This window comes from Oreochromis aureus, linkage group 11, assembly GCF_013358895.1.
Source record: "Oreochromis aureus strain Israel breed Guangdong linkage group 11, ZZ_aureus, whole genome shotgun sequence".
NCBI classification, from domain to species: Eukaryota; Metazoa; Chordata; class Actinopteri; order Cichliformes; family Cichlidae; genus Oreochromis; species Oreochromis aureus.
This window is the reverse complement of record NC_052952.1, coordinates 19,743,789-19,767,737: the sequence shown is the minus strand read 5'-3', so window position 1 is coordinate 19,767,737 and position 23,949 is coordinate 19,743,789. Positions and strand designations below refer to the sequence as shown.

At 44.0% G+C, this 23,949-nt stretch overlaps 2 protein-coding genes across 5 annotated transcripts; one reads left to right on the top strand and one right to left on the bottom strand.

The window, feature by feature from the left end:
* Positions 1 to 753: 753 nt before the first annotated feature.
* Positions 754 to 17,754, top strand: virma (vir like m6A methyltransferase associated). 4 transcript variants are annotated; one of them, XM_031753968.2, is made up of 27 exons: positions 754 to 837; positions 1,300 to 1,412; positions 3,952 to 4,038; positions 5,012 to 5,060; positions 5,150 to 5,312; positions 5,469 to 5,588; positions 6,899 to 7,120; positions 7,703 to 8,433; positions 8,619 to 8,756; positions 8,847 to 9,073; positions 9,170 to 9,697; positions 9,803 to 9,957; positions 11,381 to 11,463; positions 11,709 to 11,802; positions 11,917 to 12,305; positions 12,393 to 12,548; positions 12,636 to 12,871; positions 12,966 to 13,215; positions 13,298 to 13,515; positions 13,652 to 13,784; positions 14,473 to 14,613; positions 14,703 to 14,857; positions 15,073 to 15,169; positions 16,237 to 16,403; positions 16,497 to 16,846; positions 17,054 to 17,200; positions 17,312 to 17,754. In XM_031753968.2, the coding sequence occupies exons 1-27, from the start codon at positions 775 to 777 to the stop codon at positions 17,569 to 17,571; spliced, it is 5,472 nt and encodes a 1,823-aa protein (XP_031609828.1). In that variant the 5' UTR covers positions 754 to 774; the 3' UTR covers positions 17,572 to 17,754. The 4 variants fall into 4 exon arrangements, with proteins under 4 accessions (XP_031609828.1, XP_039475646.1, XP_039475645.1 ...); XM_039619712.1 differs by having other exon boundaries at positions 6,899 to 7,156; XM_039619711.1 differs by having other exon boundaries at positions 6,899 to 7,156; positions 8,619 to 9,073; positions 17,360 to 17,754.
* Positions 17,755 to 18,232: 478 nt separating this feature from the next.
* rnf41l (ring finger protein 41, like) lies at positions 18,233 to 21,953 on the bottom strand. The gene is made up of 6 exons (XM_031754009.2): positions 21,837 to 21,953; positions 21,527 to 21,733; positions 21,230 to 21,369; positions 20,359 to 20,521; positions 20,156 to 20,276; positions 18,233 to 18,969 (listed from the first exon to the last, which is right to left on the bottom strand). The coding sequence occupies exons 2-6, from the start codon at positions 21,730 to 21,732 to the stop codon at positions 18,565 to 18,567; spliced, it is 1,035 nt and encodes a 344-aa protein (XP_031609869.1). The 5' UTR covers position 21,733; positions 21,837 to 21,953; the 3' UTR covers positions 18,233 to 18,564.
* Positions 21,954 to 23,949: the final 1,996 nt, after the last annotated feature.

Sequence of the window (23,949 nt, the reverse complement as noted above, 5' to 3'; positions counted from 1 at the left end):
CCCTTCACCTGGCCCCTCCCTCTTTCAGGTGGTTCAAAGTTTAGTACGTGGCAGCTCACGCAGGACAGAAAAGGTAATAAATAGTTATTAATATATAACAACAACGACAAAAATAAATAATAACATAATATTAATAATAAATGTGTTATATTTTAGTTACTATTATTAAAATAATGTAATAAATGTCTCCATAACAATTCAACAAATCGCATTCAAGTCTTAAAAAAAGGAATTGACAAGAAGAAGAAGTAAAAGAAGAAAAAGAAGCAGCAGAAGAAAAAATGCTCGTGAGAACATTTAGCATTTTATGCTGAAATACGGAAAAAAATTCCGTGAAATCCGTGTAAAAATTAAACAGTTAAAAAAAAACTTAAAAATACTAATACAGACCAAGTGAAGCTATCATGTTATTAAATCATAAAGTTATTAAATTATGACTTCGTGATATTTTGCTTCAATGAAAATATAAACTGAGTAATTGATTTAAATTTTTTTAAATAAAAAATAAAATTTCTTACAACAACAAAAGTATTCCAGAAAACGCTTGTCAACTTTTTTTCTCCTAAACAAATATAAATTTTCCAACTATATTTCTCATAACAACAACTATTACCACTACTACTACTACTATTGTTGTTGTTGTTGCTGTTGTTATTGTTGTTATTTTTAATTTTATTTATTTGCTTCGGGGTTGTTGGGGTTGGGTTGCTTACTCCGGAAGTATTCACTTTAATCCGGAAGTTTACCCCTGGCCCGGCCGATAGCACTGGAGCGATGGCGGGGGACCCTTCAACGGAGCTTCTTTTTCTGGATACGTTTAAGCATCAGAGTGCAGAGGTAGTGTTTTTTAACACTTAAACACACTCTTTTATGTTTACTCCATGACTGCCTGCATTAAAAGTTAGTTTTAAGCGCATTCAGGAGTTTTGAGGAAGGATGCTTAACTTCCAGGCTAACGCTGTTAGCTAACATTAGCAGCGGTGTGATGTCATTATCCTGGTTTTAAGCGGCTATTACTGCACAGCTGTCCGATTATACAAAACGTGTGTTTTCGGTGTTAATGCAATCCTCATACATTAGCAGCTAAAAGAGTTGCCGTCTTTTGTGTCCTTGCACAGTTTGATTGATGGTTAGCCAGGTGGCTAATGCTACATCAACATTACAGTATCCCCAATATGTAGAGTGGCTAAGCATGTTTACCACGAAGCGGGAGTAAAAGTGACTTCTGCGGATGCCGGGGGCTATAAATTATGCATTTCATCATTGTTTGTATCAGTAATCATGTCTCCTTTGTTTCAGTTAACCAACATAGACGTGGTGCGCTTTCCCTGCGGGGTGCTGATCACAGAGGTGCGGGTCATTCCTCCAGGGATCAAAGCTCACAGTAACCTTCCTGACAGCAGAGCGTTTGGGTAAGATTCATCATGCCCGCATGAAAACTCATGCACACACTCTTGGATCTTATTGCTACACCCAGTTAGGCTGAATGCATTCTAATCTAACAGCGTTGCCAGCATGTATATCGCACAGTTGTCTTAGTACTAATTGAGATACTGTACCTTTAAAAGGCAAACACCATACATGATTTCAGTGTGGCTATCGTCCTCATCAATGCAGTCTCCTAGTAAAGCAAAACACACTCTGAGCTTTACAGGACTCATTGGACCATTTCACCTATTAGTTGTGCAGAGAAACTATTAACTAATGCATCAAACTGATAAGGTTTCATTTCAGAACAATGATTGCCTCAGATGAATCCATTGGTGTGTGCATGATAGTTAGAAAGTGCTTAAAGCCATAGGCTAAAGCACTTTGAGTCATGGTTTAAGTATGATTCAGACTTCTATGGGGAATCTTTGTAGAGTTTACAACAATCTACATAAATAACTGATGTCAATGCTGACATTGAAGCTTGTGCTGGTGCATTACTTGTTAATTACCTTGTGATGGTGTCCCTGTGTTTTATATGTGTTGCCAGCTGATAGAAATAAATGAAATGATGTGAATTTGTTTGGGTTCTTTTTTAAAGCTTTTTGAGGGGAGGGGGTGCATTTGTCCCTGTAGTTGCTCCACTCCTTTATACCTTCCCTCAAGTCCATTCCGATAGTTTTGGTAATCTCCCTCCAGGAATTTGCTGACATTTTTGAGTCTTTATATTTCTGCTATGGTAATTTTTTCTTATACTGAAGTGACGATTGTTATTCTGTCACCGCTAAATTCAAAAACTGTGGTGCAAAAGTAGCCAGAAATTCACAGGAGGGATCAGTGGTACTGAACAGGCCAGTCACAATTGTTGTGAGTTGCGCTGACCAAACATTTAGTTACATTTCTAGGGAGGTTATTGTCAGGTCACAGCATACGTTTCCCGCTAAAGCACAAATTTCCAGTTAGGGTAGAAAGGTGCCATTTAATTACCAGTCCATTTTCAGTGAAAGAGCTGACATGGTTGATAGCCGTGCTTGACATTTTACACACACAGTGTTGTGCATTATGAATTTGGTTTCTGGGATACTGTAATGTTGATGTAAGTGTCTGAGGGAGAACATTCGGAAAGAGTTCATTAAACAGTGCTCCCATTCGGTCTGTAATTCTGATTTTAATTTTGGTATAACAAATACCTCTTTTCCACTAGCACCTGCTTGACTTGACTGGACTGACTCTATTCTGCTCTATTCGGGTTCTATTCTACTTAGTTTTAGTCTTTTGTCATTATAACTGTGTACCACCTCAATGTGGGTGGGCCCGTGATAGAAATGTGGCCCAAAAGTCGATTGATATCATTTGTACGTGCCACAAACACAACAGTGTTCAAGCTCCCTTTAGCACAAAATCATCTGAACCTTGTTGTTGGAGCACGGCGTTGGTTTGTTTGCATTTCCCTCGTTGCTGAGTTTTAAAAATGGCATGTTTGATTCTTGTGAATGTGTCTCACTCATGACTAATCTGGTGATATCCCTCTCTGGCCAATCAATGACATGGAGTCTGTTAAGGTCAGGTTTTTAGCTGGACTCAAGTCGTTTGGAACCCTGGCCAAGTACTAAAATGTACCTGGTATTACCACTTAATGGAAAACCCTAAAACTGAGTCAAGTCGAGAAGGTGCTAGTGGATAAGAGGAAATACTCAATGGTGTCACCTTTGTCCCAATGCTAGAAATCAGAATTATATAAGAAAAGCAAACGTTGAATTAGTTTTGAGTTGCAAAAAACCTGGGGTCTTATTGCTAATGATATATTGCCTGTGGAGATGTTTTGGGGGTTGCTTTTTTTTTTCTCTTTTTGCTATGGATACCTGAGATAAATGTGTGTGTTTGGGGGAAATTGAGAAGCTTGTGTGAATAAAGAAGTGTGTGCATTTGATACCTGAGCTCCATTGTTGAACAGGTCCCAATTCCCCCCGAGCCTGCTGAGTGATGTAATTTAGCTGAATGAACAGACTCAAGAATGCACAGTCCTCTAGCATTGGTATGCATTGTGGTAGTATTGATATTATGTTAAAGTGCATTTATTTTCTGGAAATCCATGATGTATAAGTAACGTCTGGTCCAAAGTTCTGCCATAAAAGCTACTTTTATCATAGCTACTGTGATCCATTTTTTGTTGATAGTCATAAAAGTTGAAATCAGTTTCATTTTTATACTGGGATCATTGCTGACGGTGGTGGTGGTGGCTTTTCTAATATTCTAACCCCCCTTATAAATTGCAACCACACCTTTAACTTTGACCTGAGTTATATAAGTGTTTTTAATGATGTCAGTAAAAACTGGGCTTTATAAGCTTCCTAAGGGTAGAATTTAGGCATTAAATTCTATTTGCGTATCTACAAATGTAGCTACGACTCAGTGTTTAATATCACATTGCGCATCGTAGCGTTGATGGGTAACTCATAGTTGTAAGGCCCTCTGGATACTCGAACACCAAGTCTTGATTGTTTCACTTTTTTCTGTTTTCAGAGAGACTTCTCCTCATGCCTTCCAGTTGGAGCTGTTCTTCAATAATGTTACCAAACCCAACAGCCCCACCTTCCACAGACTGGGCAGGTGAGAATTATTTGCACTCTCCCCTCTCCTGTTGTGTTGCTTTAAACGGTTTCTCATTCTCTACCTTTCGATTTCCTGGTTCAATCTCAAAAAGTCTGTCTCACCTGTAGAACCAGTCACGGTAGCATCTGAGACCTGTTCTCATAAGCCTGCCGTGCACGCTCCCATATTCAGGTGTCTTTGTTCTTATGCTTGGTCAACTGGTCTCTCCAGAAACCCTGCCCACACTGCAGCAGAAAAAATGTCAAGGTGTCAGTGAAATAGGTGATTGGTGGAATGTTTGAGTCAAGTATTTTTGTTCTAACCTCATAACGACACAAGTGTATGCAGTAGCACCAGAGCATAAACCTCTACTTAAAGGTGTCCATTGTTTCAGAGCTATTAAAAAAAAAAAAACAGCGCAAACATAACACACCCGACTTATTATCCCTACTGGGAAAGTTGGGAGGAGATTTTTCAAACCAGTGTGATTGCTTTCATAGTATCTTACGAATGTTTTAATAGATGTGAATGTAATATTTATGAACAACATTTCTTAGATAAGAAATCAATCTAAAATGAAGCCTGATTAAGACCAACCCATTTGACTTGTAAAACCCTCAAACTACTGTATCTGCTTGGAATAACTACCATATATGTTAGTATGTTGTGACCAGTTGAACCAGATAATTATAATTTTAGAAGAGGTCATCATGTCACGTGACCTGTCACATAAGAAGCCTTAACGGGGGGGTAATGCCTTTTATTAGAAGTAGTAAGCAAGTAAGGGCAGAGTGCGATATAGAGCACGATGAGGGTGTATGTGTGTTTTAGACATAGCTACACAGCAATTATGTGCTAGTTTAAACTCACGTGCTGAAAATAAACACAGAGACTCATGAAGAACAAACATACGTGAGTTCAGGGTTAGTTTAGCACTGGTTTATATTAGCACTCTCGCTTTAACCTGCTCTGTCTTGCTTTCTGTCCTCAGTTTGGAATATGATGAAAACAAGTCCATTGTGTTCAGACCCAGCGGAAAGGTAAATGGTCATTCATAGACGAGTAGGTTTTTTAATTCTTCTTCCCACCCTGCTGATTTGTGGATAATTAAATGGATTTGTTCATGCAGGTGAATACAGATGGCCTAGTGTTGCGTGGCTGGTACACGACTCTGACTGTGGCGGTGTACGGGACAGCGGAGCGGCCACATGGACACGACCAAGACTCGCCTCCTCCCCCTCCACCACCACCCCCTCAACAGCCCAGCGGGCTCAAGAGGATCCTTAAACAAGGTGATTTAAAACTGACCGTCACGAGAAATACATTCATTCATTCATTGGGCAGAAACCTCCCCAAGACTAGGAAAAAAAATAGTGGTTGCTCAGTGATTGCAAACCTGTAAATCTCTTCTTCTCCCACATTTTCCTACTTTAAATTGTACTTTTAAGAGTGGGAAAAAGATGACCAGTACAATGGCAGCCCACCAAGACCAGCACCCAGAGGGCCTCGGACCCCACCTGGTCCTCCACCCCCGGATGATGATGATGAGGAGCAGGTTCAAATGACGGGTATGAACTATAATATATCTCACTATGTCAGCCGCTTTTAAAAAACGTATTTAGCTATTGCTTTAGCTGCTGAGACAGTGATTAGTAATAATAATAAAGTGTTTCTTTATATAGAAAAATTCTCCACATACAAAAAAATAATGTAAAAGAAAACATAAAGTCATATAAAACTCATTCTGTTTAGAGTTACGCTCAGTTCTTCCTCCCGCTAAGATAAGTCGTAAGTAGGTAAATTATTTATATAGCTCCTTGTAAGACCAGAACCAGTCAAAGTCTTTTAGAGAGGTGAAAAAAATAAGAGAGAGGCACTGGTAAGCTGTTCCAGTTTTGGCACTGAGGTTATGAATCCCCCGTAGTTTTCAGAAAGGTACGTGAATCACTAGAAGACCTCTATCTGCAGACCTGAGGATCCTGCTTAGAGAACTGGGGTGGATAGACAGTACAAGTGGGCACCTCACCTCGTAAGGCTTTTAAAGTAAGAACCAAGAGTTTAAACTTATACCTAAGTTTAACCGGAACCCAGTGCGGATTCTTTAACAATGGGGTGATAAAATTTGTGGGTTAGAGTAGAGTGGGGAGATAGCTGTGCAGAAGAAATGTAACACATTCTCAATAAGAACGATACAGTATCATTTATTAATGAGTTCTTGTTATTTTTTTAAATAGGTTATACTCTGCTTCAGACAGACGGATTGGTGCTGCGGCTGCAGTGATGCGGACGCTGCACCGGTCCGTCGTGGTGAAGAGGGAGCTGAGTGTAAAAGCGAAGCTCTCAATTTACCGGTCGATCTACGTCCCTACCTCACCTATGGCCACGAGCTGTGGGTAGTGACCCCGAAAGAACGAGATCGCGGATACAAGCGGCAGAAATGAGCTTCCTCCGAAGGGTGGCTGGCCTCTCCCTTAGAGATAGGGTGAGAAGTTCGGCCATCCGGGAGGGGCTCAGAGTAGAGCCGCTGCTCCTCCACATCGAAAGGAGCCAGTTGAGGTGGTTCGGGCATCTGACAAGGATGCCTCCTGGGCACCTCCTGGGTGAGGTGTTCGGGCATGTCCCACCGGGAGGAGGCCCAGGGCAGACCCAGGACACGCTGGAGAGATTATATCTCTCGGCTGGCCTGGGAACGCATTTGGTATTCCCCGGATAAGCTGGAGGAGGTGGCTGGGGAGAGGGAGGTCTGGGCTTCTCTGCTTAGGCTGCTGCCCCCGCGACCCGGCCTCGGATAAAGCGGATGAAGATGGATGGATGGATGGATGGATGGATGGTTATACTCTGTATGTTTATGTGCCGTGTGTTGTTGTAAAATCTACAGTGGGCGAGGCCAAGGAAGAGCCGACCGAGGGCCGTGACGACTACCTGGAGAACGTGTCGCCTGAAAGATCGCTGCCCGCTGACGAGACGTACTCAGATGCTGAACAAGAAGAAGAGGCCGAGGAGGAGGAGGAAGAGGAGGAGCAGGAGGAGGAAGAAGATACACGGACTGAGGGGAGCGCGCCGGAGGAGGAGGACGAAGAAGAGGAGGAGGAGGATGAGGGTGAGGACGAGGAAGAGGAGATGGAGATGGAGGAAGGTAGGGGAGTTCTTATGCGAGAGTAGGATTGTCTGCAAACCCAAATGGACGCTTCTCCTCTAGAAAATCAACTCTGCTCGTGGTTGCCAGATATCTCGGGGATGGGGGTCCACGGGAGCAGGGTCCATTTGGGACTGAGAGTGAGAGAGTGTGTGCTCTGGCATGCTGCATCCATCTCAAACTGCTGGGTGGTGCAAACTCTAAGAACACCCCTGAGGGCGGCTCTGAAGGCTTATGGTTAGACTTCATAAGCCAATGTGTGGATGTCTTCCTGACGCGACCTCACAGCCGTGGCTGAGTTTCTGTTGTACTTACGTCATGCATGCAAAACTAACCCTGCATGTTGTGAGTGATGCTGCCAGGTAGTGCCAGGTTTGTGAGTGTATGCAGCTGTGTATGAGAAAGGGACTAAATAGTTTCCGCTGGCCTCCTTATTCTCACTCGGTTTTATTTATATTCACGTTATTATGAAACAGATGATGTATTTTCATAATGCTTTTACAGTGAATAAACTCCCTCCTAAACAACCTTTCCACGTTCTTTTAGATAATGATGGCTATGAACAGATTTCCAGTGATGAGGACGATCTGGATAATGGCAGCTTCAAGTTGCAGAACTTTGACATGGACTACACTCCTGAGGATCTTGCATCTGTTCCACCGGTCCAGTACGACCCATATGAACGAGAACTCCGACCCTTGCTCTACTTCACGCCTCCATACAAGACTCGCTTTGATATACAGTTTGAGAAGGCCACTGTGGAGGAGCCCAAGGAGGCAGGTGGAGCAGAAGGACCAGCAGGCGGAGAGGAAGCTGAGGCTGTGGCTCAGCTGAAAGAACTTTTAGCTAGTATTGGTGATGACAGAGATGCACGCTGGGTCAGTGCTCTGGAAGAGGCTCCTGGACTTCTGGCCAAAGGGTTGGCTTATTTAGTTAAAAGGGGAGAGGGCGAGATAGAGGACTCTGTTAGAGTTTTAGTCCAGTGGACTCTCCAAGCTCTCAGTATGGAGGTTGCTCTCAAACAGCCCATTGCCCTTAACCTCAGACAGCTGAAGGCTGGTGCTAAGCTGCCTTCATACCTGGCAGAGTGTCCTCAGGGTCTCACGATGCTGCTGCATGAAGGGGTTCTGAATGTGCTGCTGGAGCTGCTCCATACAGACCATGTCTCCTCCACACTGAAGCTGAGTATCCTAAGAGCTTTGGATGCTCTGATCAGCGCTCCTGCAGGGGTGGAGGCTTTCCTACATGCAGGAAATTCAGAGAAGAGTGGCTACCAGGTTAGCAAGAAATATCCAATCATCATTCATCTACCTTTATTTCCATCATGTACAGATGTTCTTGTTGGTTTCTAGAGAATAAATTGAATATTAAACCAGCTTTAAATTATGCACATCTAAATTAAGATGAAATAATCCATCTGACTGATCACGTCTGACCATCTATACTTTATCCTGCTTCACAGCGTCTAGTCCAGCTGTTCCTGCGTGAGGAAACGGTGCGGGTCATAACAGCTGGAAATGCCATATTACAGAAGAGCCACATGTATGAGGTGCTGGTTGACCTACAGCATGCAGCAGCTGCATTGAGTGAACCACAGCAGGTAACAACACCCATTCACACCCACACTTTCATATATGTTTCAGTGGCTGAGAATGTTTTTGTGGTAATCCTGACTGGCCGTCATCCTCAGGAGGAGATGGATGATGCAGAGAGCCCTATGGAAGAGGAGCCTTCGTTAAGCTCCACCGCTCTGAGTGAGGCAGAGCTCGATAGGTTGGCGGGTGCTTTGGAAGAGCTACATCACCTTCTAGAAACAGCCCCTCATTGCATGGTGCAACCTCCTGGGAAAGCCTTCCCCACTACTGCTAGAATTACGGGGCCACAGGAGAGGGACAACCCCTACCCATCACTGTATAGGTACATACTCAGACATAAGCATCACAGTGTAGCATAAATTTAAATATAGTTTAGACACATTAATAAATGTGTATTTTTGCCCTGGACCTCTTTCAGGTATATGCATGCATGTCATTTTCTGGAGAGCACAACAGTGGTGTTGTCAGCAGCTGCTGCAGCCGGCCATCTTGGGGTCACTCAAGCCGTCAGAGAGCTCCTGCGCTTCCTGTCGCTCACCCAGTCAGGTCTGCTCTTCCTTCTCGCCCAGCCCACACCCACCAACCTGCTGCTGCGCCTCCTGGCGTCGATGGCAGAGTCTGAGGCAGAGGAGAGCATGTGTACTGGGGGAGAAACGGGTCTGATTGGGCCAGGGTGCGGTGAAGAGGGCTTTGGTGTGTGGCTGATACAGGCCCTACATGCTCTGCAAGGCGTGTCAGAACTCATGAGCCATGTGGCCACAGGAGGAGACGGTGGTGCAGGCCTAGATGAAGGTGACAATCCAGATATACTGGGCACACTCCATGCGCTTTACCTGATGACCTTTACGCAGACTGGACGCAGCGCAGTAGCCCATGTTTTCAGCCTGGATAACAACCTTTCCTGTCTGGTCACGCTGCTCCAGCACCACAGCAAGGACGGACAGGGGTACACTTGTTATTCCCTACCATTTCTTCTCCCCAACCTTTTTTCTTGTTCTCTGATTTGACTTCAGTATAAATTCATGTTTTTTTGTCTCTCTTACTCTGTTAGTGAGGGAAAGGCTCGCAAAGCGGTGACATATAACTACGCCTGCATGCTGGTCTTACTGGTGGTGCAGAATTCTAATGAGCTGCGGATGATGGAACAATATGCCGCTCCGCTGCTCTCTATAGCCAAGGCTGATGACACCAATGCCAAGTTACAGGGTAATTCTCATCAATGTCACACTCGTACGCAACGCCAGCTCAAATATAGCTGGGATGCTGTAAAAAATGTAAATAATAACAGAATGGAACAATTTGCAAAGCTCATAAATGTCTATTTTATTCACAGAAGAACATAGAAAACAGCAAATGTTTAAACTGAGACATTTTAGTATTTCATGAAAAATATTAGCATATTTAGATTTCACAGAGCAGCATGTTTAAAAAAAATTGGGGGAGGGAAACAAAAGTTTGGAAAAGAGAAACAGCTTTAGGAACATTTTGCAGCTAATTAGGTTACCTGGCAACAGGTCAGTAACATGAGTGGGTATAAAAAACGCATCTTAGAGAGGCTGAGTTTCTTAGAAGTAAGAATGGGCAAAGGTCTGCAAAAACATGTAAATTTGTAAAGAATTTGACTGTCTCATCTTTAAATGATTGCAAGAATCTGGAGAAATCTCTGTGCGCAAGAAAATCAGTATCGCTGCCGCTGATCTCAGGTGGCACTGCATTAAAAACAGGCACGATTCTGTCATTGAAATCACTTCATGGGCTCATGAACGCTTCCAGAAATGTGAACACATTTCACCATGCAGGTTAAAGCCCTGTCATGCAGTGAAGAAGCCCTTTGTGAACATGATCCAGAAACACTGCTGTCTCCTCTGGGCCAAAGTTTGTTTAAAATGTACAGAGGTAAAGTGGAAAACACGGACTCAATGTCCTCCAGACTAAAGAGGCTGGCTTGTTGTCAGTGCTCAGTACTCGCCTCCATCTCTTATGGTATGCCAGCTTACACATCAGGAAAGGTACCATGCATGCATGCTCCCGCCCAGATGATTTCTTTTTCAGGGAATGCCTTGCAGTTTTCAGCAAGACAATGCTGAACTGTTTGCTGCATCTGTTACAGCAGCATGGCTTCATAGGAGCAGAGTCTTGGTGCTGAACGGTCCTCTCTGCAGTCCAGACTTTTCACCAAATGAGAACATTTGTAGCATCATGAAAGCTAAAACGCCGCATTGAAAACTCGGGGCTGTTGAGCTGCTAAAATCTTATGTCAAACACGAATGGGACAACGGCTGGTCTCATCAGTTTCGAGATTTTGGACTGTTGTTTAAAGAGGGGATGTTACACAGTAAACATGTCTCAACGATGTCCCCCAAGCCTTAGTATATTGTTTACATTTTTTCTGTGGTGTGATCTTGATCCGATTTTCGCCAAAATGAAATCAAGCTCATTGGTTTCTACCGTCACACAAGCCCTCAGGAGGAGAATAAAATGTGCGTTTATGAGATTTGCTTTGCAAATCATTGCATTCTGTTTTTATTTCTATTTTACACAGCATGGTGAATTTTTTTCAGTTGGGTTGGATCATACTATATAACACAGTTTTAAATGTTTGAGTGTCTTTGTGTGTGCGTTTCTTCAGAGCTCAGTAAATGGTTGGAGCCAGTGGAGAAGCTTCGCTTTGAGATTGGCAGCATTCCCACCCTTATCGACTATATCAAACAGGTACAGAGCTCTCGCTCATTAAACACTCTGCAAGGTAAAGTAAAGGAAATGTTTTGCTGCTTATAAGCATCTACACCAGCTGGTAAGGTGACTCACATCTCTGAAATCCACAGAAAAATCCAGGGGGATAAAAAAAGTTAACATATGTCAAACAGTCACGTTTTTGGAACTCTTCACTGAAGTGCTCTGTGATGTATTTTTCAAAGCTGTTTGTCATCCTGAACATGGTTTTCTTTTGACTCCAGAATGTAGAAAACGTGTTAACTGCTGAGGGAACCGGGCTGGTTACTGCTCTGAGGGTCCTCTGTCACATCGCCTGCCCACCTCCTGCTGTAGAAGGTAAGGACCCCAAATATGATTTTGTTTTTATTCTGTTTGCTTTTTCATAGTTTTCACTTTATGTTGAGATATAAGATTAGATGGTTTTTCAGCAGTTCCTCCTCCACTCCACAGGTCAGCAGAGGGATCTGAAGTGGAGCCTTGCAGGAGTCCAGCTTTTCTCTGGGGAGGGTCTCGATACGTGTGTGCGTGTCCTGCAGAAGCTATGCAGCGTGTTACTGCAGCCGTGGCGCGTGCACGGGCACATGGGTCCGACGCCGCAGCGCTGCATGATCCTCAGTATATGCATCAGCACGCTCCGGTTGCTCCGCACCATGCTCACTGAGCTGCTGCGCGGCGGAGCTTTCCAGTTCAGGGACACTCGCGTGGCCAGCGTGTTGGTGACGCTTCACATGATAGTGTGCTCCATTCCTGCTTCTGGGCGTCTCGATGGGGAGGAGACCAGAGTGCAAGTGCTCATTGTTGACGTCCTGCTCACCTTTACGCAGGGTGTTAATGAGGAGGTGTGTGTGGCATCAGATAACAGTTTTGATACTAAATGGGGCTTCAGTTGAGATTTTTAAGAGACACCATGTTTGTGTCTGCTACAGGTGACCCATACAGAAGAGACTCTGGCCAGCAACACGTGGTCTCTGATGCTAAAGGAGGTTTTGAGCTCACTTCTCAAAGCTCCTGAAGGCCTTTTCTCTGGTCTGACGCTGCTGTCTGAGCTTCTGCCTCTTCCACTGCCAATGCATAGCACTCAGGTAACTCTCTCTATCCTGCACTTTAACCTGCTCTGATATTCTTGTCTTCATACACACATTAATATTAGAAGGACTTTGGCTCCACAGGTGATATCAGTCCAAGATGTGGCTGTAGCCTTAAACACAAGGAAGCTGTGGAGCATGCACATTCGTGCACAGTGGAAAGTGTTTTCCGAGGCGTTCAGATGTGTGTGCACCACCACCTGCCCTCCTCTCCTGGCCATACTCAGGAGAGTGTGCGTTCAGCTGGCAGACCTGTCTTCACCCACTGCAACACACATCATGAAGACCCTGCTGGAGCTCCTGCTGGAGGAGCTGCAGCCGTAAGTGAAGGATGCACAAACTCACACATCAACATAGCGTCTGTGTTTTTTCCTGTAAATCATATTTCAAATGTCTGTAACCTGTTACCTGCAGGGCAGAGGGGAAAACCGTCTCCTGGGGCCAGGTCCTGCGGCTTCTTTCTTTGATGGATACTCTGGTGTCTCAGAGAGCCTGTAAGAGTGCAACACTGCATTTGCTGTCCGGGTCAGTTTCTGGAGATGAACAGCTGGCCGACCTGTTCCCCTTGTTGTTGTCTCTGTTGGTTCCTCCAACGGATCACTCCATACATCAGCAGCAGTGCAGTGTACTAGTGGGGACAATATTACAGTCACTGTGTGACCAGGTAAAGGTGGAAGTACATATCAAATTTAAAAAAAAATCTTTTAATGGAAAAATACTAAAAACTGTAAAACTGTCTTCACCAGGACATTTCTCTCGTGGTGTCTCCACCTGGTGAAAGCTGTGTGTCAGAGGCTGAGCAGCTGGCCAATGCACTTCCGGGACGAGAGATGATGTCATCGGTGTGCAGTTCTCTGTTGGAGGTTTTGGGGAACGCAGAGAGCAGCGTGCCCCTCCTCCTCACCTGTATCAGGACTTTGACATTCCTCACAGAGCACGACTACGGACTCTACCACCTCAAAGTGTAAACAAGAACCGTTTCTTGTTTATTTGACGTAACTGCTTCCCCACCAATACCACCCTGCCATGTTGCTATAGCACACTGTGCCTTTCTCTTAGTTAAAGGAGACCTTGATTACCTCTGATTATCTCTGTTTCAGTGCTCTGAAGAAACATGGCGCTGGGCTGTGCTCGCTGCTGAAGAGGCTGGTGCTGTCCTTCAACAAAGACTCAGCAGATCTGCTCTCAGCTCTGCTCGACTTTCTCAGGCAGATCCTCCACACAGAACCAATAGTAAGTACTGCTTAGATGATCATTAAAATTCAGGATCTGTCCCTTTAGACTAACAGGGAACAAAGCAATACAGCAAACACAAATCACAACATAATAAATAAAACTGTATATTTGACAACAAAAACAGAAGAAAGGCTCAGCATTAGATTAAAGGTAATCTGTTTGAGAACAGAGCAGTTTTTCAAAAAAACAAATGAAGGAATATGTACAGCTAAATGATTAGTCTGGAGGAGCCCTAAACAATAAAAGCAAACAAACAATCCTCTTTAGAGACAGAGGGAGTCATAAAGAGGAGCTGATCAGAGCTGGTTGGTGTTTAATGAGAAGGGTAAGCAGCATCATTTTTTGTAAGTAAGGGTTAGTTCTGTGAAAAATATTTGGACAAAAGACTACAAAAGAGACTACAGCAAGGACGTCGCTTCTTTGAAAGCATTTCTCCTTGTCCTTACGGGTTCATGTTAGTAATTTAATTTTCCTTTTCTAAGAGTTTCCTTCTGCAGCCGCCTTAAAAAAGCTCTATTAATAATGCATCACCTCACAGAAATGACCGGCTCTGCATAAAGGAAAGGCTTTTTCATTGCATATTTTGTCTTGCCCTTCTGATAATTGCTTCTTTTCTCTAGCTTTTTCCAGCTTATCTCCAATCATAGTTGCTCTTCATCCTGTATCTGTTCTCGTTTTAATCCAGTGTGCTGAAGAGGGTCACGGCTCGATCGAGGATCCTGCTTTTGTTCCTCCACGGTTGCTGTCGGGCTCTGAAATGAAAGCTCTGCTCCAGTGGGAGGAGTCGGAGTCACATCCACTACCTGCTTTGGAAAAACAGATAGCGGTATGAAAGATGCACACAAGTACATTGTGTATCAAAATAAAGGTCCGGGCTGCCTTGACATCAAACAATGCTTTTGTGTGTGTCTTTAGAAACTATGTAAAGATGACGATTCCCTGGAGACCATGTTGGAGAACGTGATTGCTCTGAGGCAGACGTTGCAGGCGGCCACAGACACGCCTCCTGCAGCTGACACCGAGCCCACTCTGCCAGCACCAGAAACACTCGGGGCCCAGTTTAATCACAGGTTGGTCCTCCGCGTGACGTATTAATACTGATTCATTTTCTCCTCATCACTTCGAGTTGTGAAACTTATACAGCTGGAGCGAGGGAGGATGCCAGTTTGTGGTGGCAGATTGATTGAATCAGATATTCATAACAACAACCACTTACACATGAGCCACGTGAAAAATTAATGGGAACGGTAAACTGATCATTGCCCTGGGCGTTTTTTGTCTGTAGGACGGTTTTCATTCTGTCTGAAGCTCTGGATGAGCAGCTGAAGGCTCTGTGGTTCTCTCCGTTCCAGACTGATGACATTGAAACAGACCTTGATATGGTAAGTGTGTGTGTGTGTGTGTGTGTGTGTGTGTGTGTGTGTGTGTGTGTGTGTGTGTGTGTGTGTGTGTGTGTGCGTGCGTGTGAGCACATTTCCAAGAATCTCCAGAGCTTATGTTAGGCCTGCATATTTATGGATAATCATTTTTGGATGAATATTTGATTACAGCTTCTGTTTTATTCACTGTTTTATGCGTTTTTGTATTATTGCTTTTTTTACTTGATCTTTGTCGATGTAGAATTTGTCACATCACCAGCAGTTATGAAGCTTCTTTCCAGCCATCCTATTCTACTACTGAAACTCAGTTGTATCAAGTCAAAAAGAAATATTTGTTGCTGTTACTGTGTTAGTGTTAGTGTTAGTGTTAGTGGGAGCATCATGGTCTGTAAAAAAGTATTTGATTCACTGTGCAGCACATGCGTGTAACTACAAAATTGCAGTTGTTGTGGCTGGCCCCTCCCTTAGTGATGGGGTGAGTGGTAGGGAGTGCAGTCATTTGAGAGGGGCTCAGACTAGAGCTGCTACTCCTCCACGTCTAAGGGATCCAGTCCAGGGGGTTTGGGCATCTGACTAGGATGCCTCCTGGGCGCCTCCTGGGCGAGGTGTTCTGGGCATGTCTTACCTGGTCTGGCCAGGGAACTTCTCGATAAGCTGGAGGGGGTGACTGGGGAGAGCGAGGTCTGATTTTCTCTGGGTTCGTGACCCAAGATAAGCAGAAGAGGATGGGATGGATGAAAAATGGCTACTATGACAGGAGGATTCAGTAGAATGAGTCCTATATTTTGGATATTTATATGAATATTTTATATCTACTACTACTATCCACTTCTTAGAGTCCTCTCACATATTTTAAGTACTTTCTGTTCAGTGCTTTGTTCTTCCTCTTCTTTTTTAAGTAAACGTTCTTTGCTTCTCTATGTTTAAGGGATTTAAAGGATTTTTTTAAGTTGAGGTTCTTTGCTTCTCTGGCTTGTAAGGAATTTGGAAATACCACAAGCAACAACATTACATGGTCTGTTTATGTTTTCTACATTATATGTATGATCACCTTTTTGTCTGTGTGGCAGGTGAAGGTGGATCTGGTGGGTCTGGCTCAGGAGTGTTGTCCAGAACTGGACCTGAAGGCGGAGCTGGAGCGCTCCTTCTTGTCTGAGCCGTCCTCTCCGGGTCACACAAAACCTACGAAAGGCTTCCGGCTGGGCAAACACAAACATGAGACATTCATTACGTCTAGGTACAGCGCCATTGTGATTTCTATATATTTTTATTCGCACAGAATCTAGTTTAAGATCAGTTTCATGGTGTCATCTTGTGCTTGTCTCTGCAGCGGGAAGTCTGACTACGTTGAGCCTGCGAAGAGAGCTCACATCATGGCTGCTCCTCGTGGCCGAGGAGGTCGAGGAGGGTTTGGGCAGAATGTTTCCCGACCGCACGATATCTTCCGCCTGCGCAAACAGAATACTTCCCGTCCTCCCAGCATGCACGTGGATGACTTTGTTGCAGCGGAGTTTAAAGACATTACGACCCCTCTAGGGCTTCTGCCTCCTAAACGACCTCCAAAAAGCGTCCCCAAACCCCCCACCAGAGGGCTGTTCACTGGTAACAGAGGCAGAGCTACTTTCCACAGCCAGACTCGCTTTTTCACTCCACCACAGCCTAAAGGTGTACTGCTGTCAGGTATGTACTATCAGATACGCACAAGTCTCATAGTTGCCAGGACATTGTCTCATAGTTGCCTCATCATTACATGCAGCACACAGCAGGGAATCCTCGTCATTATCCTGGGAAATACTGTGTTTAGTTTAGCCCTGGACAAACTGCAACTAAAATACATCAATTGACCAGCAGAGGGTGACAAATCCCCCCCTTTTTCCCGTTCTGTAGGAAACTACACTCGGAGAGAAGGAGGCCGAGGGTCATCGTGGAGCGGTCAGGTTCCAGCTGTTACTCACAGAGGGACCTACAGTGAACCCCGCGGAGGACAGAGCAACTTCACTCGAGGACCACTGCCTTCTCGGCAATCCCCTGCAAGTAAGGACCACACACACAGTCTTACATTTTATACCGCTCTCTTTTTCAGTCTTTTATGTTCTGTTTTATTGCATGTGTTTTACATTTTTATCGCTTTGACCTGTATTAAAGGTGCTATAGGGGGAAAAAAAAGTTTGATTCACTCGTTCCACACTTCAGGTGCGTATCGGCTGGCTCTTCGGGATCGAGCTCCACGCGGCAGAGGAGGTACCGGCCTGTCGTGGATTAGCGGCGGAGGAGGTGGCGGCGGTGCTGGGGGAGGTGCCGGAGGAGGCGGTGGAGGGGGAAGAGGATCTCAGGGGAGCAAGTTCAGCGGTGGAGGAGGGAGCGGAGGTGGGAGGGGCAGACATGTTCGCTCCTTCACCAGGTAAATCCACCTGGACAATGACTGCAGCCTCTCACGGCAACAAAAGGGCCAATCAGGATATTATATATGCTGTCTCCATGGAAACGTGGTGGTATGATGTTGTCACAAATAATGTACAGACTGTGTTGATGTTTTCAGTTTTGTTATTATTAGCTGTATTCAGAAAATAAAAGTGATAGCAAAATGAGGCCTTTGTGTGTTTTTAAGGGAATGTCAAATAAATAAATCATCTGTGGTTCTCAGATAAAATGATTCAAATGTGATCCCTCTTGTGCTGTCTGTCGCTGTGTTTGCAGCGTCTGCAGAATTATTCAGTTTTTCCCCAGTTTTTTTTTTTTTTGTTGGTGGTGGTGTTTTTTGTTATTTCTAAGGCTGATCTCATTTAAAGCTACAAACCCTGAAACTGTTCGAAAAGGAGCACAAAACCAGATGTATACAGGCACGGTTGATATTATGGAAACTTGAACTATGCGGTCATGTGGGACTAACATTAATATATCTTAAATAGGTGGAATATGTGACCTTTAAACCTTAAAAGCTGGAACCATGAAATAATTGCCAGAAAATTCAATTTTTTTTGAAAATTCAGTTTTTATTGAACTTTCTCTCTCATTGAAAAAAAACGAATTCAACATAATTTTTTTTTAAACTGGTCTATTTTTTGCATTCTCAATTTCACAAAAACCCACACTGAATCGTTATGGGGTTAACCTCAGTTGTAAAAATACAGGTTTGGTGATTCCAACTTCTTGAAGCTCACTGACGACACACTTAAAATGACGTCAGGTGGTTCAAAAATGATGGTTTAGTCTGATGTCATGGTCAAATAATAATAATCTCTATTGGGGGTCTGAAGGAAATCCAACACACAAAGACCTGCTCTTTAAGCATTAAAAACACAGCGTAACAAAACCTTCCTTTTGTAACACGTTTTACCAAAACCCTAATTTTGTTGCTAAATAATAAAAAAATAAAGATTTCATATATTGCAGCTTTTTCAGATCACCGTCACCTCCCTGCTCTTCTTTTTGATGCAGTCCAAGGTCAGACTCCGGGTCCCACCCTTGCGCCCTCCCTCACCCAGCTGTGGTGATGGGGGTGGGCCTGATGCATGTGAAGCCTGGGCTGAATGCAGTGATAGACTGGAGGCATGTGAAGAAGCCTCTCTCTGTTGCTGTCTGGTTGGCTCGGTGTGGAGTTCCCAGCCTGATGTCTGTGCCTCTCCCTGATGCTGGTCCCTGGCTGTCTGTTCAGTGGGATTCTGGCTCCTGGTGGGCTGCAGGTCTCTGAGGAGCTCTAGCAGTTCTCTCTTTTCCAGCTCTGCCTCTGCCAGCTCTTGTCTCCTCAAACGCTCTGCACCTAGCAGCGCACGCATGTCACACATCACACGGGATAGCTGACCCTGCACAGACAGGATATGACGTGAAGCAATAGAGTAACCAGGCTTTAGCTCCTGGACAGATGTCCTCGCATTTGACTCTAGAACACTTTGGTTTACAGAGGAGTTCATGGTTAACTCAATGATTACAAGGTACATTCCAGTGAATACAAATCCAGCCCAAATTCCCCACCACCACCACCATTGTGCTTCATAGTTAGTGTGACATGCTTGTGCTGATATGCTATGTTTGAGTTTCTCCAAATATTCATCTCATCTGTCCAGATTACATCGTCCCAGAACTCTTTGTTCAAACTTAAGCTGTGCTGCCATTTTTAAAGAGAAGATGCTTTCGCCTGCAACCCTTCCAAACACGCCATACTTAATTGTGCTGTCATGAACTTCAACTTTTAATAAGCTGCAGCATGTAGAGTCTGAGATGTAGTTTGAGGGGTTTTTTTTAATTTTTTTTTTACAGTTTCTCTCAGCACTGCACAGTCTGACACTGGGATATCCACTCCTGGGAAAACTGCCAACTGTCTTGAGTGTTTTCTGCTCATAAGTAATTTTCCTTGCTGTATAATTGTGGACTTCAAACTGTTTGGAAATGACCGTATAACCTTTCCCAGATTGTTTAATATCATTACTGATGTTATTCCCCACTGGCATTGTGTTAACACACATCTTATGTATGCTCCAAAACAGCAAACTGCCTGCTTCATTTAGAGATTTTCATGCCAATTAAGTGCATTTGATTATCTGCATGTGGCTTCATTTCCCTCTTAAATCCTGTGGATCCAGTAAAACTGTACATACACTGCTTCTGCATTTTGGCTTAGTTTTGTTATGTGATATGTCATTTAGCTGTGTAGTTCGCCTAAGGTTGTATTTATTAACCTGCTATGGACCAGATTATTTTTGAAATGACCGATATGTGAATCCTCAGAAGAGGGTGTACATTTTACTACTGTGATTTTATGTTCATAAAAAAGATCCGTAAACTGCCTCCATTTATAGGCCTGAGCTCAGTCCAGACATGTAAAAACATTTTGCTTTCAAACTTTCAGGATTTTTTCTACAACTGTTTAAATGATTTACAAAACACTAAATTGTATTTTCATAGTAAATGTATCCCAAGGTCATAAATCTGCGCTTTAGTACTACTCATATAGTAAATCTGTTGCATTTATATGGTAACATGGCATTTCACCTTGAGCTCCTCCACCTCGTTCTTCAGCTGAGACTCTTTCTGCACCATGTGTCTCCTCTGCGAGTCCAGCCGAGACTCCATCTCTCTTCTCACCTCTTCCACCTTGCACAGCATCTCCACCCTACAGTCGACATTTAATGAGACCACGTTATGATGGTGGTGTTACCTCTGAGTTCAGGCTTAGGAGACAGCACTGAGCTTACCTGAGCATCTCCACCTCAGTGCGCAGCTCCGCTACACAGTTATGTTGTGACTGGTCGATGGAGAGCAGCGTGTGGCCGCAACCATTGGGACACTCCCTGCTGCGAAAGCTACATTCTGACAGGTGAGCCTCCAAGCCCCGCCTCTCGACCTGCACGGGACAGCCTGAGAGGGAAAAGTCACAAGGGTGCAAATGCCTTGCATGGAGCCACCAGGTTATCAGTGTATAAGACAGGCTTCTAAAGCATCTTCACAAAGATGAAATTTATTTGCAGGCATGAATTTTTCCATAAAAATCATCTGTGTGTACGAGGAGGAGATAATCTACTAACACCACCAAAAATGTACTTTGTAAACACTTTGTGTATCCAAAGTAGAGTTATTAAATCTACAGTGTAGTCACAGATCACTGCAGTCACACAACAGCAGAAATTTCAGGTGATTTTAGTGACTTAAACTGCACAACGCATGCACACACACCACATGTGATTCAACCTACCACAGTGGTAACATATGTACTCTCCACCTGCCAAAGACGGGTCACAGACACATGGTGAGCACAAAAGCGCACACTTGCACGTACATGTCTCAAACAGACCTTAAAATCCCTCATTAAAGAATGAATGAAAGCCGACCCTCACACAGTGCTCTCTGTGTGAGGCTTGTGGGAGTTTTCAGTCCCAAAAGTGCACCTGTTCCTGGGGTAGCCAAGACAACAACAGGGCCCACCTGTTGTCCACCCCCACAGACGTTTCACATTACAGTTGTAACATACACATCCATGAGGATAGCAGTTTGACTTTTACTGTCATAAAGACTCATAAAAACACATTGCATGAATAGTGTTTTGTCCGGTGTGATGTTGTCATGTACCTGTGTTAGCGCAGGATATGAAGGCAAACTCGCACTCGTCCTCGTGTGAGTGGAGGCTCTCCAGGGAGCAGACCACCTCACACCCCTGTGCTGCATTCACACAGCGGATCTGCAGACGGTTCAGATCATTACGCATGTACCTGCAATCAAACCAACACAGACAGAAACTCTTACAGTGAGAAAAGCAGGATACTGTTATAATGCTACTGACTTGCATAAACTTATCTGCAAAACTTAAGAGTGCATGATTACGAGGAAGTGAAGGAAGCAGCACAACTGCAGGAGACGGAGACTGACCTGTACAGTGGTTTGAGGCTACCCACATCCAGTGGCAGTCTGTCCTCAGGACAGGAGTGGTGATGGACCAGCCAGGTGCTGATGCAGGAGCTGCAGTAAGCATGTTCACAGGGTGCCTGGAGGGGGCGCTCCAGCACGTCTCGACATACACAGCACAGTAGACCCTCATTCACGTAACCTACAAACCTCTCCAGATCATAGCCCATCCTAATAAAAAAAAACAAAAAAAAGTTAAACAGATTAAACAACACATGAGGAAAGCAGGAAGCAGTCTTGTTTCCTCATTTGTTTATTTTCTTTTTTATCTTACCTCAGATGTCAACTTTCACTTCAACCAACTCCTTGTTCCTTCTTTCTGCAGGTTTTGACTCCACTTGTTCCTCCACGGGCAACCTGCCGTCCTATCTCTGCCACATCCTCGCTCTTAACACCATCAAGGTGAGGGTCTCCTCTCCTTTGAAGCCCTCCCTTACCTTTGAGAGTGCGTCTCTGTGGAGAGGTAACCCTGACAACAAGGGTTCAGGACACAGGAAGGCAGCTGTCAGACGGGACCAGATCAGATGAGAGAGACAGGCCGAATTACAGTAAAACACTGAACACTGAGTCTAAAGCAGACAAATTCTGCAGCAGTGTTGTTGTCTAGCTATTAAAAACCTGTGTTGCTGTTGTGAAGCATTCAGAGATTACTGCTGTCCTTCAGCTGTTTTTCTCTCTCTTAATGACCCACCCGATCCTAGGTTTCTCTCTCTCACTCTCTCTCTCTCTGAATGTGGGATTAAGATGGATTACACTCTCTCCCTCCATGATTGGATTACAGACTCAATATCAGATGGCCCAAGAATGGATGATCACAAAAATCAAAGAGCACCCCAAATGCCTGGACTCATCATCCTGTTCTCTTAATATCCTCTCAGTAAGACTTATAATCACACAAATAGTAATTCAAAATGACCCCGTACCAAGTAAAGCTCTCTTATGCATACATCCTCTGAAAAAGTATTTCCCCCTTCCTGGTTTCTTAGTTTTTTGTGTATTTTCACACTTAAATCTTTCAGATCATCAAACTAATTTTAATGTTAGACAAAGATCAATGCAAAATACAATTTAGATGATTTTATTTATTAATAAAAAAGCCATCCAAACCTACCTGACCCTATGTGAAAAAGTTATTGCCCCCTTTATTAAATCATGAATTAGCTTTGATTAACCACACCCGGGCCTGATTACTGTCAGACCTGAATCAATAAATCATTTAAACAGAACCTGTCTGACAAAGTGAAGTTGGGTGAAAGAGCTCAAATAGTAACACATCATGTCACCGTCTAAAGAAACCATGAACAGATGAGAAACAAAGTTTCATCTATCATCCTCGAAAGGGTTACAAAGTCATTTCTAAGACTGAACCATAGTGAAAGTCATTATACATACAGTGGCTTGCAAAAGTATGAACTTTTCCACATTTTGTCACATTACAGCCACAAACATGAATCAATTTTATTGGAATTCCACGTGAAAGACCAATACAAAGTGGTGTACACGTGAGAAGTGGAACGAAAATCATACATGGTTCCAAACAATTTTTACAAGAAAGTAACTGCAAAGTGGGGTGTGCGTAATTATTCAGCCCCCTTTGGTCTGAGTGCAGTCAGCTGCCCATAGACGTTGCCTGATGAGTGCTAATGACTAAATAGAGTGCACCTGTGTGTAATCTAATGTCAGTATAAATACAGCTGCTCTGCGACGGCCTCAGTTGGTTGTCTAAGAGATTATTGGGAGCAACAACACCATGAAGTCCAAAGAACACACCAGACAGGTCAGGGATAAAGTTATTGAGAAATTTAAAGCAGGCTTAGGCGACAAAAAGATTTCTCAAGCCTTGAACATCCCACGGAGCACTGTTCAAGCCATCATTCAGAAATGGAAGGAGTATGGCACAACTGTAAACCTACCAAGACAAGGCCGTCCACCTAAACTCACAGGCCGAACAAGGAGAGCGCTGATCAGAAATGCAGCCAAGAGGCCCACGGTGACTCTGGACGAGCTGCAGAGATCTACAGCTCAGGTGGGGGAATCTGTCCACAGGACAACTATTAGTCGTGCAATGCACAAAGTTGGCCTTTATTGAAGAGTGGCAAGAAGAAAGCCGTTGTTAACAGAAAACCATAAGAAGTCCCGTTTGCAGTTTGCCACAAGCCATGTGGAGGACACAGCAAACATGTGGAAGAAGGTGCTCTGCTCAGATGAGACCAAAATGGAACTTTTTGGCCAAAATGCAAAACACTATGTGTGGCGGAAAACTAACACTGCACATCGCTCTGAACACACCATCCCCACTGTCAAATATGGTGGTGGCAGCATCATGCTCTGGGGGTGCTTCTCTTCAGCAGGGACAGGGAAGCTGGTCAGAGTTGATGGGAAGATGG